Consider the following 13,474-nt stretch of genomic DNA (forward strand, 5'->3'; position numbering starts at 1 on the left):
TCTGCCCTCTCTGTGTTCTATGGTTGCTTTTGCTCTACTCTCTGTCCACGTACAGTCATATCAATTACAACTGGAAGAGGGCACTTTTTGTGAAGTGCTGAGACACCAGGCTTACTTCCATAGGATTCACAGTGATGGTCAATGCAGAGTCATCCCAGTCCATCTCATTTTCCTTTCCAGTGTCCTGGTCACGCATTGTGCGCTGATGTGCAGCTCGGATTCTGAACACTCCCAGAATAATCATAAAAACCAGGAAACTCACACAAACTACAATCACAACAGTGGCTGTACTCGGCACAACTGCAACAACAAAAAAGGAGTTTCTTCAATGATACTGATATGCTATTTTTACATAATGACAATAATTAACTCTGTGTTCCCATCACCTCCAAGAGGGAAATGGCATTATGAAAAGATTATAGGCCTATAGACTTCACAGAGGCAGTTTGCATAAGGCCACTAAAAAGACTGTAGAACTCACTGAGGGAATTGCTGCAATTCTTTCCTTGTGCTATTTGTAAGAAATAACGTCCCTGTTCCTCACAGACCTTTATCTAGGTCTTACAGTCCCTGCTAAGAACAGTACACCTCCTGTTTTCCAATGTGTGCACCAGAGAGCTGCCCTCCTGGCAGGGAGATATTTCATAAGTCTCTAGCAAGCTGCTGCTCCTTGTTTGGGCAACAGCAGAATGGGATCAAGAAGCTGCTTACATGTATTAGTCCAACACACTGGTTTAACTCTGGGGGGGGAAAAAAGAAGTCTCTCTGCAACAAGAAGCCTTGGCATCAGTTTAACACCAGATAAAAAAATCAGCAGAACTTCTGTGACTGAGAATTCTTACCTGAAAATGGATGAGGGTTTGCCAGGTTGTGACCAGACAGATCAACAAACGTGTGGTGCACCGGGTGTACAAACTGTGGCTGTGCAGCTATGTGATTAGCGTGTTCAACAGGGTTAGCTGTGTGGATAACATTCACCTAAGAACAAAAGGAAACAGTTAAACTCCAGAAATACAAGTTGACCTTTCAAGACACACCTTTTCTTATTCTGCTGCTTATCTTCAGCTAACAACAAAGAGAAAATCTGTATTACAGACCAAGGATTAAGGTAAAACTTTCCTCTACATTTTAACCCATGCTTAGCATAGCTGGCTTCTAACAACTGCAAGCTCTCTGTCACATAGTATATTTCATGTTTCCTTGCCAAACACACTGAGCTATCACTTCTGCTACAACACAATAGTTCCCACAGTTGCTTCACCTCCGTTTAGGCTGCCTCACTTAAAGATGAAATGTAAGATTAAGATCACATATATAAAATGCTGCTTAAGATGCACAAGTATTAATATCTACAGGACAAAAATCTTAATGATTTATATTGATCAATAATCCATCAGTTGAGGCAACAACTATCATCCATCCATCCCTCCAGACTCTGCACCTCCCCGAGCAATGAGAAGAGCTTACATACCTCTACTTTAAACTCATTGCTGACATAGCGACCATTAAGCTCAGAACAAACCAATTTGAACTTTCTGTCAAAAAGAGAAGCGGTGTGCCAGTTTCTGTAGCGTATCAGATGCAAAACTTCTTCATAGCTGGCCATAGTATCAACTCCTGCAGAGAAACAAGAAAAACAATTACTTTGCAAAAGCCTACCACAACACCATACACTCTACAAATCATCCTCCCTTTCTTTGAACAAGTTTTCTTGGCAGATAGATTCTCAGTCAGCAGAATAAAAAGTAACACCATTATGACAGACAGACACACGTGGCTTTACTGAGATTTTTGGGTTTACTTTGTGGTAAAATCCAAGATTCAGACAATCTGTAAAATCTTTTCTTTTGAATACATAGCACACTCTGAAAACAAAATAGAAAGGAATGACGCACACTCCACAGCACTGTATTATCTGTGCAAGAAGAAAGCCTTTTCTAGGGGACAAAGTATACTTCATTTCTACAGTTAGGAAGTAACCTGCAATTTATAGGACACCAAACCTCCAAAGGAAGGAGATTCTAGAATGACCTATTTTCTAGAATCAGTTTTCCACAAAACAGTGCAAACACCTCTGAGCCTGAAACTCCAATTAAAAAATGAGCTGTTTCGAGTAAGGTGTTACAACCCATCTATTGAGCACACCAACTTCACACCCTTCCTGCATGAGCAAAAGAATAAAGTCCCACCTGTGATGATCATGCCAAGGTTGGAACTACTCATCTCAATGCCTTTCTGCTGTAATCGTGTCATGTCAATCTCCAGGCTTTCCTGATCCTGATTTAATTCTTCTCCCACCACTGTCACCTCACACGTATCCAGGTTATGCATGATTTCTTCAGAAACCAAAGATTCTTGTACTGAAAAGTAGAGGAATCGCCAAGGAGATGAGCAGAAACAAAGGAAAGTAGACAAGAGTCCACAAACCATAAAATATCCCATGCAGACAGAACTCTTCTTTCAAGTCAAACATTGAGATCTGGGCCTGAAGTAAAGAGACCAAGTATTCAAGGTATAATGATAAATAAGGAATTATTTACATGGAAGTAAAGGCCTGGACTTATTTACATTTAGCTCAGAGCAGCGTACCTATGCTTCTTCCCAAGCAACACACATCTTGTTTCCCCTACTAGATTCTTACTGCAGGAGAAATCCATGCCACTTTGCAAGAGGAAGATCCTCCAACATGATCACAGAATAGAATAAAGGTAAGCAAGAGCTTCAAGCAGAAATGATGTTACCTGTAGGATCTTCATCCCCATCTCCGTCTGGTTCCACCTCCCGTGTAATGGTGCTTATTATACGAAGCTCAGGGAAGAGGGAAATACCCTCAGAACTCTCAAACTCTGAAGCAGACCGGGCAAAATGGTTGATGCCACTCAGGCTGATTTTTGGTTCCTCTGGTTGCAAGACCATTACATATCCCTCCACAGAAGGAATGGAGACACAGGCCTCTTCATTGAAACACCTAAGAGATACAGAAGCACAGTCAAGGCAGCTGTTTGAAAGGGAGGCACAATTATGCACAGTAATTGCTTAATAAATTAAAAAAAGCTCTATCTCAGACCCAAGAGTCTTAGATCATCAACTGTGTTGGAAGAATTCCCCAGCAAGGGAACAATCTTACAATTAATTTTTACTTACATTTAACATTTTGCCCCATTTTCTCTGCTATGACTAACAGTTACAGATAACTTTATTGAAGCTTGTGACACTGGGTATGTCCTCTCAGTGATAAATCTCTCATCTCTTACATCTTCCTTACCATATTTTTAGGAAGAAAACAGCAGTACTGGGAACAGCTGCCATATTCAAATATGACAGTACATACAGTAAAAGTCTTTAGTGTATCAGAACTGAGATACATCAACATTCCTTTCAGGCCTTAATATCACCATATAGAGAAGAATTATTTCAGCACTAGAACATACTTGACAGTACTGGTGATTTTAAGCCTCCGGATTCCAGGTGTTGGGAATTGGCGAGAATTCAGATAGGAAATGTGCTGCATGGCCTTATCAACTCTGTCAATATCATCCCCTTCTATGGTCACTGCTGACTGACTAGGGTTCATGTGGATCTGAAATTACAGAAGGGAGAGGAAAAAAAGGGAACACAAACAGAAAAATGATCAGGTAATTAAAACAGAAGTTCAGCCCTGTTTAGTCAGGTAAGCGCGGGGACAATTACAGCTGTATTCAAAGCAGTGAAGACGTTATTTATGGGTCTTGTGCTTCATTTCCTTCTTCCAGTCAAATACATTGAGTATTTTGTTCTTCAGGAGGAAAACATAGGCCCTTGTGACAGTTCTGATATGAAGTAATAAGACAGACAGCTAATATTAAAGAAAAATTCAGCTTTGTTCATGCAACCTTACTACGAAAAATAACAATTTTTAGAACAAAGATATCTAAGTCGGATTAATTCTACTAAGCTGATTGGTAAGAATCTCTGTCTGGTGCAGCTGGTAAAACAGAGGCTTTCAAATATCCAATTTCTTTTCTCAGGTTCCAGAGAACACAGTAATGTTTACTCTTAAAATCCGCTATGACCATGTCCACACTAGAAAGATTTGCTAGTTTTCATGTAATTTTAATGCAGTATGTCACAATTAAATAAGCTTATTTTAGTTAGGATGGCCCTAATTAACTACCTACAAAATTTGCATCTATAGTCAGTTGAGCAACATACACAGCCCCCTTCGTTAATGTGTGACTTTACCTTCACGCCTTTGCCAACACCATCAGCAATCTGCAAATCCAGTCCTTCCTTGCAGGTGTACAGGCAATCGATCACTTTCTTGTTTTCCAGTTTACCAGAACGAATCATCAAACCTGCCAGATTGCCTCGGAAGAACTGAGCCATGCGGAGTTCACCACCTTCATAAAGAAACAAAGGAAGAATCTTTAAAGATGTTGGTTTTTTTGAGGGATTATTTTTTTTCCCCATTTTTTCCTTTGTAAAACAACAAATTTGCTTTGTGGCTCCACAGTACATTATAGACATGCATGTTAGTTTTTCATCCATTCTGGGTGTTAACCTTGTCATTATGTTCAAGCATAAAGAAAGAATTAAAACAGTTCACCATGCATATGGCCTCAAAACATGACAGTGTAGCCATCTTGAACTGTTACTTCCATAACAAAAATTTCTTTTGCTCATACAGCGAGGTGGTGTTCAGAACCAATTAAACAAACTGAATCCTGAATTCTCCCAATGAGGCATTAACTCCAAATACAGAGTTCTTTATAAAAGCAGAAGTGCCTACCATGGTAGGAGCCAACAGCGCCAGTCCTCAAGCTGTTAGCTCTCGAGACTAAGCCAATCATTTCAGGCTCTATTTACACTTAAAGGAGAGAAATAAACTTTACAGCATCACTCAGGGTGTGAGGCAGTGGTACAGGTTGCCCAGAGAAGCAGTGGGTGCTCCATTCTTGGTAACACTCAGGGTCAGGCTGGACCTGGCTCTGAGCACCTGATTGAGCTGTGGGTATCCCTGTTCACTGCAGCTGGACCAGATGGCCTCTAAGGGTCCCTTCCAACTCAAACAATTCTATGATTCATCTCATCCTGTAGGAGATATCTAAGAGTTAACAAGTCCTCTCTGTGCCTTCTCTGCATGGAATTAAAGTGAGGATTTTAAACTAAAGTAACTTAATTTTACACATCTACATTAATTGCAGTCTTCCAAGCATCCAACATATTTCATTTTCTTGAAGATGACACCAAATGATCACTGACTGATCTGGCAGCCATAGGACTCCACCTGGAAATTTGTATTTCAAAGTCATCACTTAATAAACTAAGAGACTGTCTAAGCTTGTTTTAAAGATTCTGGGCGATGAAAGATCCCTGACATAACTCAGAAGTTTTCAGTAGTTAATTGCTATGTTACAAATCTTATTTCCAGTTTAGACTTGCACAGCTCCAGAATCCAGCTCCTGGATTCAGTCACATCCGTGCCAAACTAAAACATGTTGCACAGCTAGAAATCTCATCTCACTTTTATTTAGATCATTTCAGGATATTCAAACTATACAGAACAAATTTGCCTCAAATCAAGACGAAAAAAAAATCCACTGAACTATCACTATAAATGTCTAAGAAAATAAAACCCTGAAGCCAATCAGACCTAAATGGGAGCAAAAGGGTTTTCTCACCAAATCAGTATCCAATCTGCTGTCATTTATGAGAGGGAATCGTTTATATATCAGCAATCTGATGCGAATTAGGAATTGTTTGAGTAGGGAGCAGGATTATCCAATTTCAATGATCCTTTCCAAACTACAGACTGACTCTATGCTGGGCACAAACAAACCTTTATGCATATATGTACATGCATATAGGATGAGGTGTATTTGTATTTTAACAAAACTGGATTAAACAAATTGTAGCTAAATAAATTTTGCATCAGCAACTTATTTTACACCACTTCACTGCAATCAAACGGTGGCAAATTTGTACATGGGTGTGCAACTGATTGGAAAAAAAAAACCAAAAACAAAAACAATGAAAAAAGATCATCTGGCAAAGCTCTGGAAATAAAGGCAAAATGAAGAAACAAGCCTAGGAGAGGATTATGTGAAGGTCAATGGCCCGAATGCAATGCCTGCATTTCATGCTGTGTGTGAGATGAAGCAATGTCTTGGCTTAAAAATGAAATAAAACAGTAGGGAAAAAACTCCAGCAACCTGCAGAGGTCTCAGGCAGGGTTTCATTGTCATTTTCGTTTCCTGTATATTCTGTAGAAAAGCAAGACAAAGAACAGGACAAGAGGGAAGCAACCAGGTCGTTACAGTTTGGCAAATTCTCTCTTGGGTCACAGTAAACACACACCACCACTGTCCCTCAGAAGTAGCATTCATGACAAGACAATTCACTATTGATGAGATCACCAATGAGATGCAGGTCTAACAACCAACACAGCCATCCTCTAGGATGGAGGAGACATTAGGAGACATTACAGAACCTGAGACCATTAAATTGATAGAAATGTCCCAAGTTTTCCATTTGTCAATCACCCACAAGATACTTCTCTGCATTATGGCAGACTGCAACTACAGTCTACATTCTGAACTACAATAAAACAGGAATGATTCAGCACTGCTCTCTCTCTGACCCAAAAGATCAATTCATACCATATAGGATGTAATTTAGTCAGCAAGACAAACATTTCAGTTCAGGACTGCAAAGCAAGAGCTTTGTTACAGGATCTCTAGCAAGCAGCTATCAGTGCTCCACAGTCAGATGCTTGCTACCTTTTTCTTCAAGGTTTGCAGATTAGACTTCACAAGAACTAGAGAATATGAATCAGCATTTTACAGCTTGCAGAATATTGTCATTTAACCAGAGTCTGTACATAATAAAGCAGATTTCTATAAGCAACTGATAAAATGCCCAAGAGACAGCATCACTGTGTTGCTTTTAGCTGAATTGTCTACTGGTTACATTTCCATTTATGAGAACACTTCTTCTAAAACACACCATTCAACCTACTTGATATTAGTGTTTTCCATAATAAGGTGAAGTATAAGATGGACCTTACATTAGTTCTTAAGAAGTTACCTATCCATATCGTCCCACATACCAGAGAAAATTCTGTGTAGAACTACTTGTGAGTAGCTTTGCCATTCATACACACACACAGTCAGTAAACAAACTAACCAACCCGTGGAAAAAATGTCAAAGAGAAGAAATATCAGATAACAAAAATAAAACCCCAAAATATCCAGCAATAAACATCAGAAGTTATCTTTCATGCAACAGAAAGATTAGCTACACATTGCTAGTCTAACCACAAAGATAGCATTAAAATAAACAAGCTAATTAAATGTATTAACAATTGTAAGCAGTTACCTTGCCAGCATGCTCCAACTACCAGCTGAGTTTCTATTTTCGAAGGATGAAGTGGATAATCTTCAGTCACTGGGAAAGGATCGTATGAAACACCATCTACATAAAGTGTTACTGCAGGAAATTCAACATTGAGGACGTAATGGTGCCATTCCTTGTCACAAACCTAAATAAAAGAAGTAGGAAAAATTGTTTTAATATTAAAAAAAAAAAAAAAAAGGATTACAGTATATTCTGCGAGCTGAATATACACACACATCTATAACTTCTTTGTATGCACAGCTGCAACATTAAGTTTCAGTTCGTAGTGGCTCTAGCATAAGAGCAGGTAGCTGACACCTCAAAACATTTACAGATTTACAAATAGTACCTGAAAATTTCATTCAAGAGCCTTTAAGTTTTCCCTACTGGATCTATATCTAAATAAAAAATATTTTAATATATTTATATTTATATTTATATTTATATTTATTTGTGAGGGCTTCTCCAAAAGCAGTGCCTCCTACCTTATTTTGTTGGTCCACAACATCAGAGGCAGATATTAGTGGTATGATAGTTGAGCCTTCCTGCCAATATTTTTTTTCCATTTTGTTGCTGTGTGACAGACAGCAGCAGAGGGGCAGTCTGTAAAGAAACCTGCTTTAGTAAGAAAGTGGACTAGTTGACTTCTGGAAGTCTCTCCTAACCCCTGTGATTCTGTGATATATATATATATATATATNTGGATCTGATGCACATTTTGCAAACATCCACATGTAGACATTCACCATTAAAACAATATACACTGCTCTGTACAGAACATAGCAGGATATTTCAAACCATCTCAGAACGTAACTCATGTCAGTTCTGGTGAGACCCAGAGGGCTGGAAAAGCACATCAAATATTTAGTCCCTTTTGTCTGATTCTTCACTATTGTAATCATCATTAATTCACAGAAATAAACTCTGCAGACTGTAGTAATGCCAAAGGAAAGACTTGGCATTATAGCACCTGCTTTCAAATGTAAAAAAACTAAGATTAGACAAACAGAAAGAACACAGACAGCTCTTATCCCAAACAGGGGAAAGTACCTGCATCCCTAAGAGGAGTATTGCTCTATTTCTGTGCAGTAAATACCAAATTATGCAAATCGGCTCATCTCTATTTACAATATATGTACCTACTTCTGGCAATGTGTAAAAGGTCACAGATTTTATTCCAGTGTGAGGAAGTATTAAGACGTTCTTCTTTTATCCCATTAAACACTTTGATCAGCAACAGCGCTGCATGCTCAGAAGTAATTTTGTTATAAACAAACTGGAATGCATATGCCTCCTGTTTTCATATTCATTGTGTTACAGTGTATTTAGTGAAGATAACCAACACAACAGCTGAAGTTTGGCATTTTACTTTCATACATAAATCCACACTTCGCTGCCTTTCAGGACAATGACTCGGACTTTATTTCATGAGCATCCCATTGGATTTAATTAAAACACTAAAGCAAGTAGCAAGTTAAAATCAAGTTGAACAGGCATCTATCCCTGACACTCATCACAAAGTAAATACCACTGGGTTCTACAGAAGTCAGTATCAGGAGTCTGGAGTTGTAAATAGTACTTCTTAATAATTACCTCATTAGAGAGTTCAGGCTCCAGTGTATTTCACTGTATTCTATCATTTTACCAGTCATTCCAAACTTACTTGGTTTAGCTTCCAGTGGAATTCTGCAGGCTTGTATGTCTTTCCCTCTGAAGGATCTTGCCGGAAGAGGAAAACAAGGCGGCAGTTGTGCACATACAGTGTGTAGTGGTGTCGATTCATATCTGCACAAGAGTTTCAAGTATTGTCATTCTCTAAGTATTAGGCACTCAAAAAAAAAAAAATAAAATTCACCATTTCTGAATATTCCTATTTAAATGGACAGTAATTGATAAAAAAAACGCACAAGCAAACCAGATATGTTAAGAGAGACAGTATCTCCATCTAGAAAAAAATATATACTGCAGTCAATGCTGTCACTAAGCCTGATACGTGTATCTTAAGGATTTTTGGCAGTACTGAGAATAAGGCTATTTGTGGAGATATAAAAATTAGATTTCTTTGCCAGAATAACACACCTACTATGATGAAATGAAATGCGTAACATAAATAAAGTCAGATAAACAAGCCTAACTCATTTCAGCTGAAGCTAGGTAATTTAAGTGCACACCTCTACAGGTAAATACAGTAAAGAACAGCTTTGCAGTTCACTTCCTTTCACTTCCAAGAAAAACCTAGAAAAATCTATAGAAAACACTTAAAGTTCCCACAGATGCTATCACAGCATATAAAACCAAAACAAATTAGATTGTTCATACTTCGTGTATCGACAAACCTGTCTTGTCTGAATTGCAAAGAATTGTCTCTTTCTCTTTGGTTCCAGGGCCATGTCTCATCCACACTGAAATCATGAAGGGTTCTTTCATATTGACTGTGACAACACCATCTGGAATCTTCACAGCCTGTGTGCCATTAAACTCAAAGACTTGGTCACTGTCATGACCATTATCAGTAGGAAGTCCTATCGTCCAGTTCGCAGCACTACTTGGAGAAGGAAGCAATTCAGCTGTGCCAGAAGCTGCACCTACAATAAAAATGCTCACATGAAAACAAGGTAGTAACTAGAAAGATCACAGCAAGCTTCATATCTAACAGCTTTTAATGAGCATTAGTTTTACTGCCAGTATTATGTGTTATCATCACATATCAGGCAAATCTCCTATTGAATAATGTGGCATTAACATTAAACATATCTAATATTACCAGCTGAAGAGATCTGCATGAGAACACCACAGTGAACCCAAGCATCCCCTCTCACATCATCGACTAATAAAACTGCACATCTTCTAACATAATATTCAGCCCATAATAAGCACTTTATCAGAACAAAAGCATCCTTACCACAGAGTCTGTGAATGGATTTCTCAGAATAGGTGTCTCTATCGCAGCCTTTCCCAATATGATTGGTTTCTAGCTCAACTGTTGCCTGAATTGAGGTTATTGGCTCATCACATGTGTCCAAACGCATACTTGGGAAGAGTGCTAAAGAACCAGTACCAGGTTCATATTCTATTCTTTTGCTCCAACCTGTATAATTATTCAAAGAAAAAACATTAAAAAAAATCCCTCCTGTTTAACTGAAGGCACTGCCAAAGCAGATAGGAAGGAGCTCAAACTAACCTTGCCAGCCAGGCTTGCATGTAGGCTTAATACTAATTTTAACCAATACATCTTCAGCAGCTCTCTTCTTCCCACAGTCATATGCAGTTACTGTCAGTTTATACTGGTGCTCTTTGCCATAGCTTAACTTTTCTGTGTTTTTTATATAACCTGGAAAAAAAAAAGGTGATATTAAGAAATGAATATTTCAGGGTCACTGCTGTGTTAAATCCATACAGGTACCCACCCTATGTACTTTATACTGGTAACAAGACTTTAGCAGCAACACACAATAGACTTTCACTACCTGTGCTTTCAGTGCTAGACATAAGGTCCAGATATTTAAAAATCATATATATACAGAAGATAAGTATAAATATACAGAACAACAAGTATATACTTATCAGGCTCATCACAGTATACTATACTGCATTATATAATATACATATATATAGTATTTAACAGTATTATATTACTCCAAATTAAACTATTCACAAGTGGTAACTGGTAAATAAACTTTATCAGATATCTGTTTCATCTGCAGACCTTCAGAAATGTGAATACCTCAAAAATTCAACCTAAAGTCAGATAAAAACTGTCTTGTTTTGCTTGGCCAGGTCCCCTGGACTCCTGGAAATAGTCCACAGATCACAGACTGAATGGAAATGACCTAAACAAAACAAAACACTACACTACACTTCAACCCCAATACACTGTAAACTTCAGAGCCACATGTAAACATCTCACATGGAAAAAACACACTAACAGAATCCTATTTTTGAAAGCATCACAGGAAAGAGTTAAAGCAGGGTTGCTGCAGTTTTATGCTGATCAATTTGAAGCCCTATGCCTAAGGCAGTGAATGACAGTAATTCCAACTCTGTCTTGCATCACATTCTTACCGTCTTTGTCAATAGCGAAAGGAACATCCGGAGTTACGATTTCATAGCTGCAGATCTGGCTGAACTGAGGTGAACAATCTGCATCCACCGCTTCCACTTTCAGGATGTTATCATACCTCTTCCCCTCAATAACGGTTGCCTTGTATGATTTCTCTTTGAACACGGGAGAATACTCATTAACATCGTTCACCTGAATGTGTACTGTTGCTCTGGAAATAAAACACCAAAGTCAGTTTTCTTTACATTGCAGATCTCCCATTCTTGTGTGGAGTCTGACAGAACACCTCGTTTACAGATGAAACCTCTAGAATTTAAGCTCCCTGAGGGATGTCACCAACTACTAACGAGACTAAAAATCTCAAGTACCCGAACAGGAAAAGCAGCGAATATTTTCCATGTGCTTTGCTATGTAATTCTGTGTAGTTCCAAGCTGTTGTTTACTACTGCTGTTTAAAATCAGGTAACCAACATTGCAACTACTGAGTTGCTGCCACTTTCCAGAAATATAACAAAGTACAGCTGTGACAAAATAGGCATTTAGTTCTGATAGCACTACAATTCTTTCAGCTCTCTTTTGCTGTCAGAGAATGTGACACAAACATCCAATTTTTATTTCACGTGAATGACAGACATGACTAGTCTTAGGCTAGGAGCTCAGTCAAGTGCCTTTGATTAGCTTTCTTTTGATAATGAAGCACTGAGTGCTGTACGTCAGTGAAAACTGATTTATTTCCTGGATGTAGGACTGAGAGATCAGACAATTTAAATGGAAGAAGAAAAATTGCAATAGGAAGATGCACTGTAGCACCTACAGCAAGCTAAATAATCTTACACAGACTGGGTCAAGAAAAGGTGAATACTGAGAAGTATCTGAAATGTAAATAAAGAATCCAATCTTTGTGGTCCTTATGTAAAAGCAAAAGACTTAAAATGCTTGTTTTTAAGAAGTATTTTTAGGTTTCCTTTTATCCTGTATAGCCAAACAATTGCACCAATAAAAGGCTTTCTATAGCAAACACTGCTTGTATTCCTCACTAAAGTAACAGCCACAAGGCAGGGAATAGCAGCAGTGGTTTGCAGGTACAGGTTTTAGAAACCCCATTATTTTTCTGTAGCAAAAGAAGAACTGCAGAACACAGTCCTGGATCACAGAGCAGTGCTGCAATGACAGCTTCACCAACCTCAGCCATCTTAGCTCACTACCCAGAGAGAAATCTGCACAGCCATAACACTGCATCACCTGGCAACCACACACATCACACCTCTACCAAGGAAGCTGTGCTTTGCCTGCTCAGAAAGGCAGAAGATCAGCCACCTGTGTGCCAGACAGTTCAACTATTTATTTACCATTCATGCACTTACTTGAGATGCCTAAAATAAGGTATTTCTGAATATGTACCAGAGAGACTGAATGGCTGCTTTTTTATTAGGAACTTTCCCAATTCTACTTTTGTTAACATTTCTCTAGACTACATATTTTAGCACAACATATTTTAGTTTTATATACATCATTCTGGATCTATCAAGAAGGATGTTTACATCTCAACCAACCTGCACAGGCACAAAAACACATTTCAGTTGTACAGTGAGGAGAAGGAACTGTATTACAACATCGAACTGAGCAACTCCAGCCAACCAAACAAAATGATAACTGCCATCTTTCTGTTTCATATCTTTCTTCAAAAGTAAAATTCAACAAGGATACCTATTTTCCATCAGTGTAAGCCTTAGCAAGACAACTTTCTGCTGTGTATTTGAAGCATAGAGCTATAGAATAGCAACTGTATTTGTCACCAAGATGACTGCTGGTAAACTAGTCCTCATCTTGTTCGTGTCCCTCTTTGCTTTGCACTGATAGTAATCTTTCACATGCTTGGCAGATGTTGACACCAGGGTGTTATACAGTTACTTGCAAGTCAATTTCCAGAGAGCAATTAAATTGTGGTTTATTCTTTAGATAAAGATTGCTTTGTTCCCATCCTTTAATCTAGGCAGAGAAGAACCTTATGCTATTGATCTTGCTTTTTAGGGTGAGGCC

The 13,474-nt window shown here is 38.4% G+C and overlaps 1 protein-coding gene across 5 annotated transcripts in view; it reads right to left on the reverse strand.

Annotated features, from left to right (window-relative positions):
* Positions 1-13,474, reverse strand: part of CLSTN1 (calsyntenin 1) — a 31,378-nt gene that overhangs the window by 3,200 nt on the left and 14,704 nt on the right. For 3 of the 5 annotated variants that reach the window (XM_015882645.2, XM_015882646.2, XM_032448754.1), the window contains 14 exons: positions 11,437-11,645; positions 10,556-10,705; positions 10,277-10,462; positions 9,711-9,959; positions 9,038-9,159; positions 7,357-7,519; positions 6,192-6,242; positions 4,222-4,379; positions 3,432-3,580; positions 2,742-2,968; positions 2,190-2,360; positions 1,472-1,617; positions 843-978; positions 116-300 (listed from right to left, as the gene is read on the reverse strand). In XM_015882645.2, coding sequence (XP_015738131.1) covers positions 116-300; positions 843-978; positions 1,472-1,617; positions 2,190-2,360; positions 2,742-2,968; positions 3,432-3,580; positions 4,222-4,379; positions 6,192-6,242; positions 7,357-7,519; positions 9,038-9,159; positions 9,711-9,959; positions 10,277-10,462; positions 10,556-10,705; positions 11,437-11,645 — 2,302 coding nt within the window. The remainder of the gene's footprint in view (positions 1-115; positions 301-842; positions 979-1,471; positions 1,618-2,189; positions 2,361-2,741; positions 2,969-3,431; positions 3,581-4,221; positions 4,380-6,191; positions 6,243-7,356; positions 7,520-9,037; positions 9,160-9,710; positions 9,960-10,276; positions 10,463-10,555; positions 10,706-11,436; positions 11,646-13,474) is intronic. The other 2 variants (XM_015882648.2, XM_015882647.2) reach the window with 1 other exon arrangement.

Source organism: Coturnix japonica, chromosome 21 (assembly GCF_001577835.2).
Source record: "Coturnix japonica isolate 7356 chromosome 21, Coturnix japonica 2.1, whole genome shotgun sequence".
NCBI lineage: Eukaryota > Metazoa > Chordata > Aves > Galliformes > Phasianidae > Coturnix > Coturnix japonica.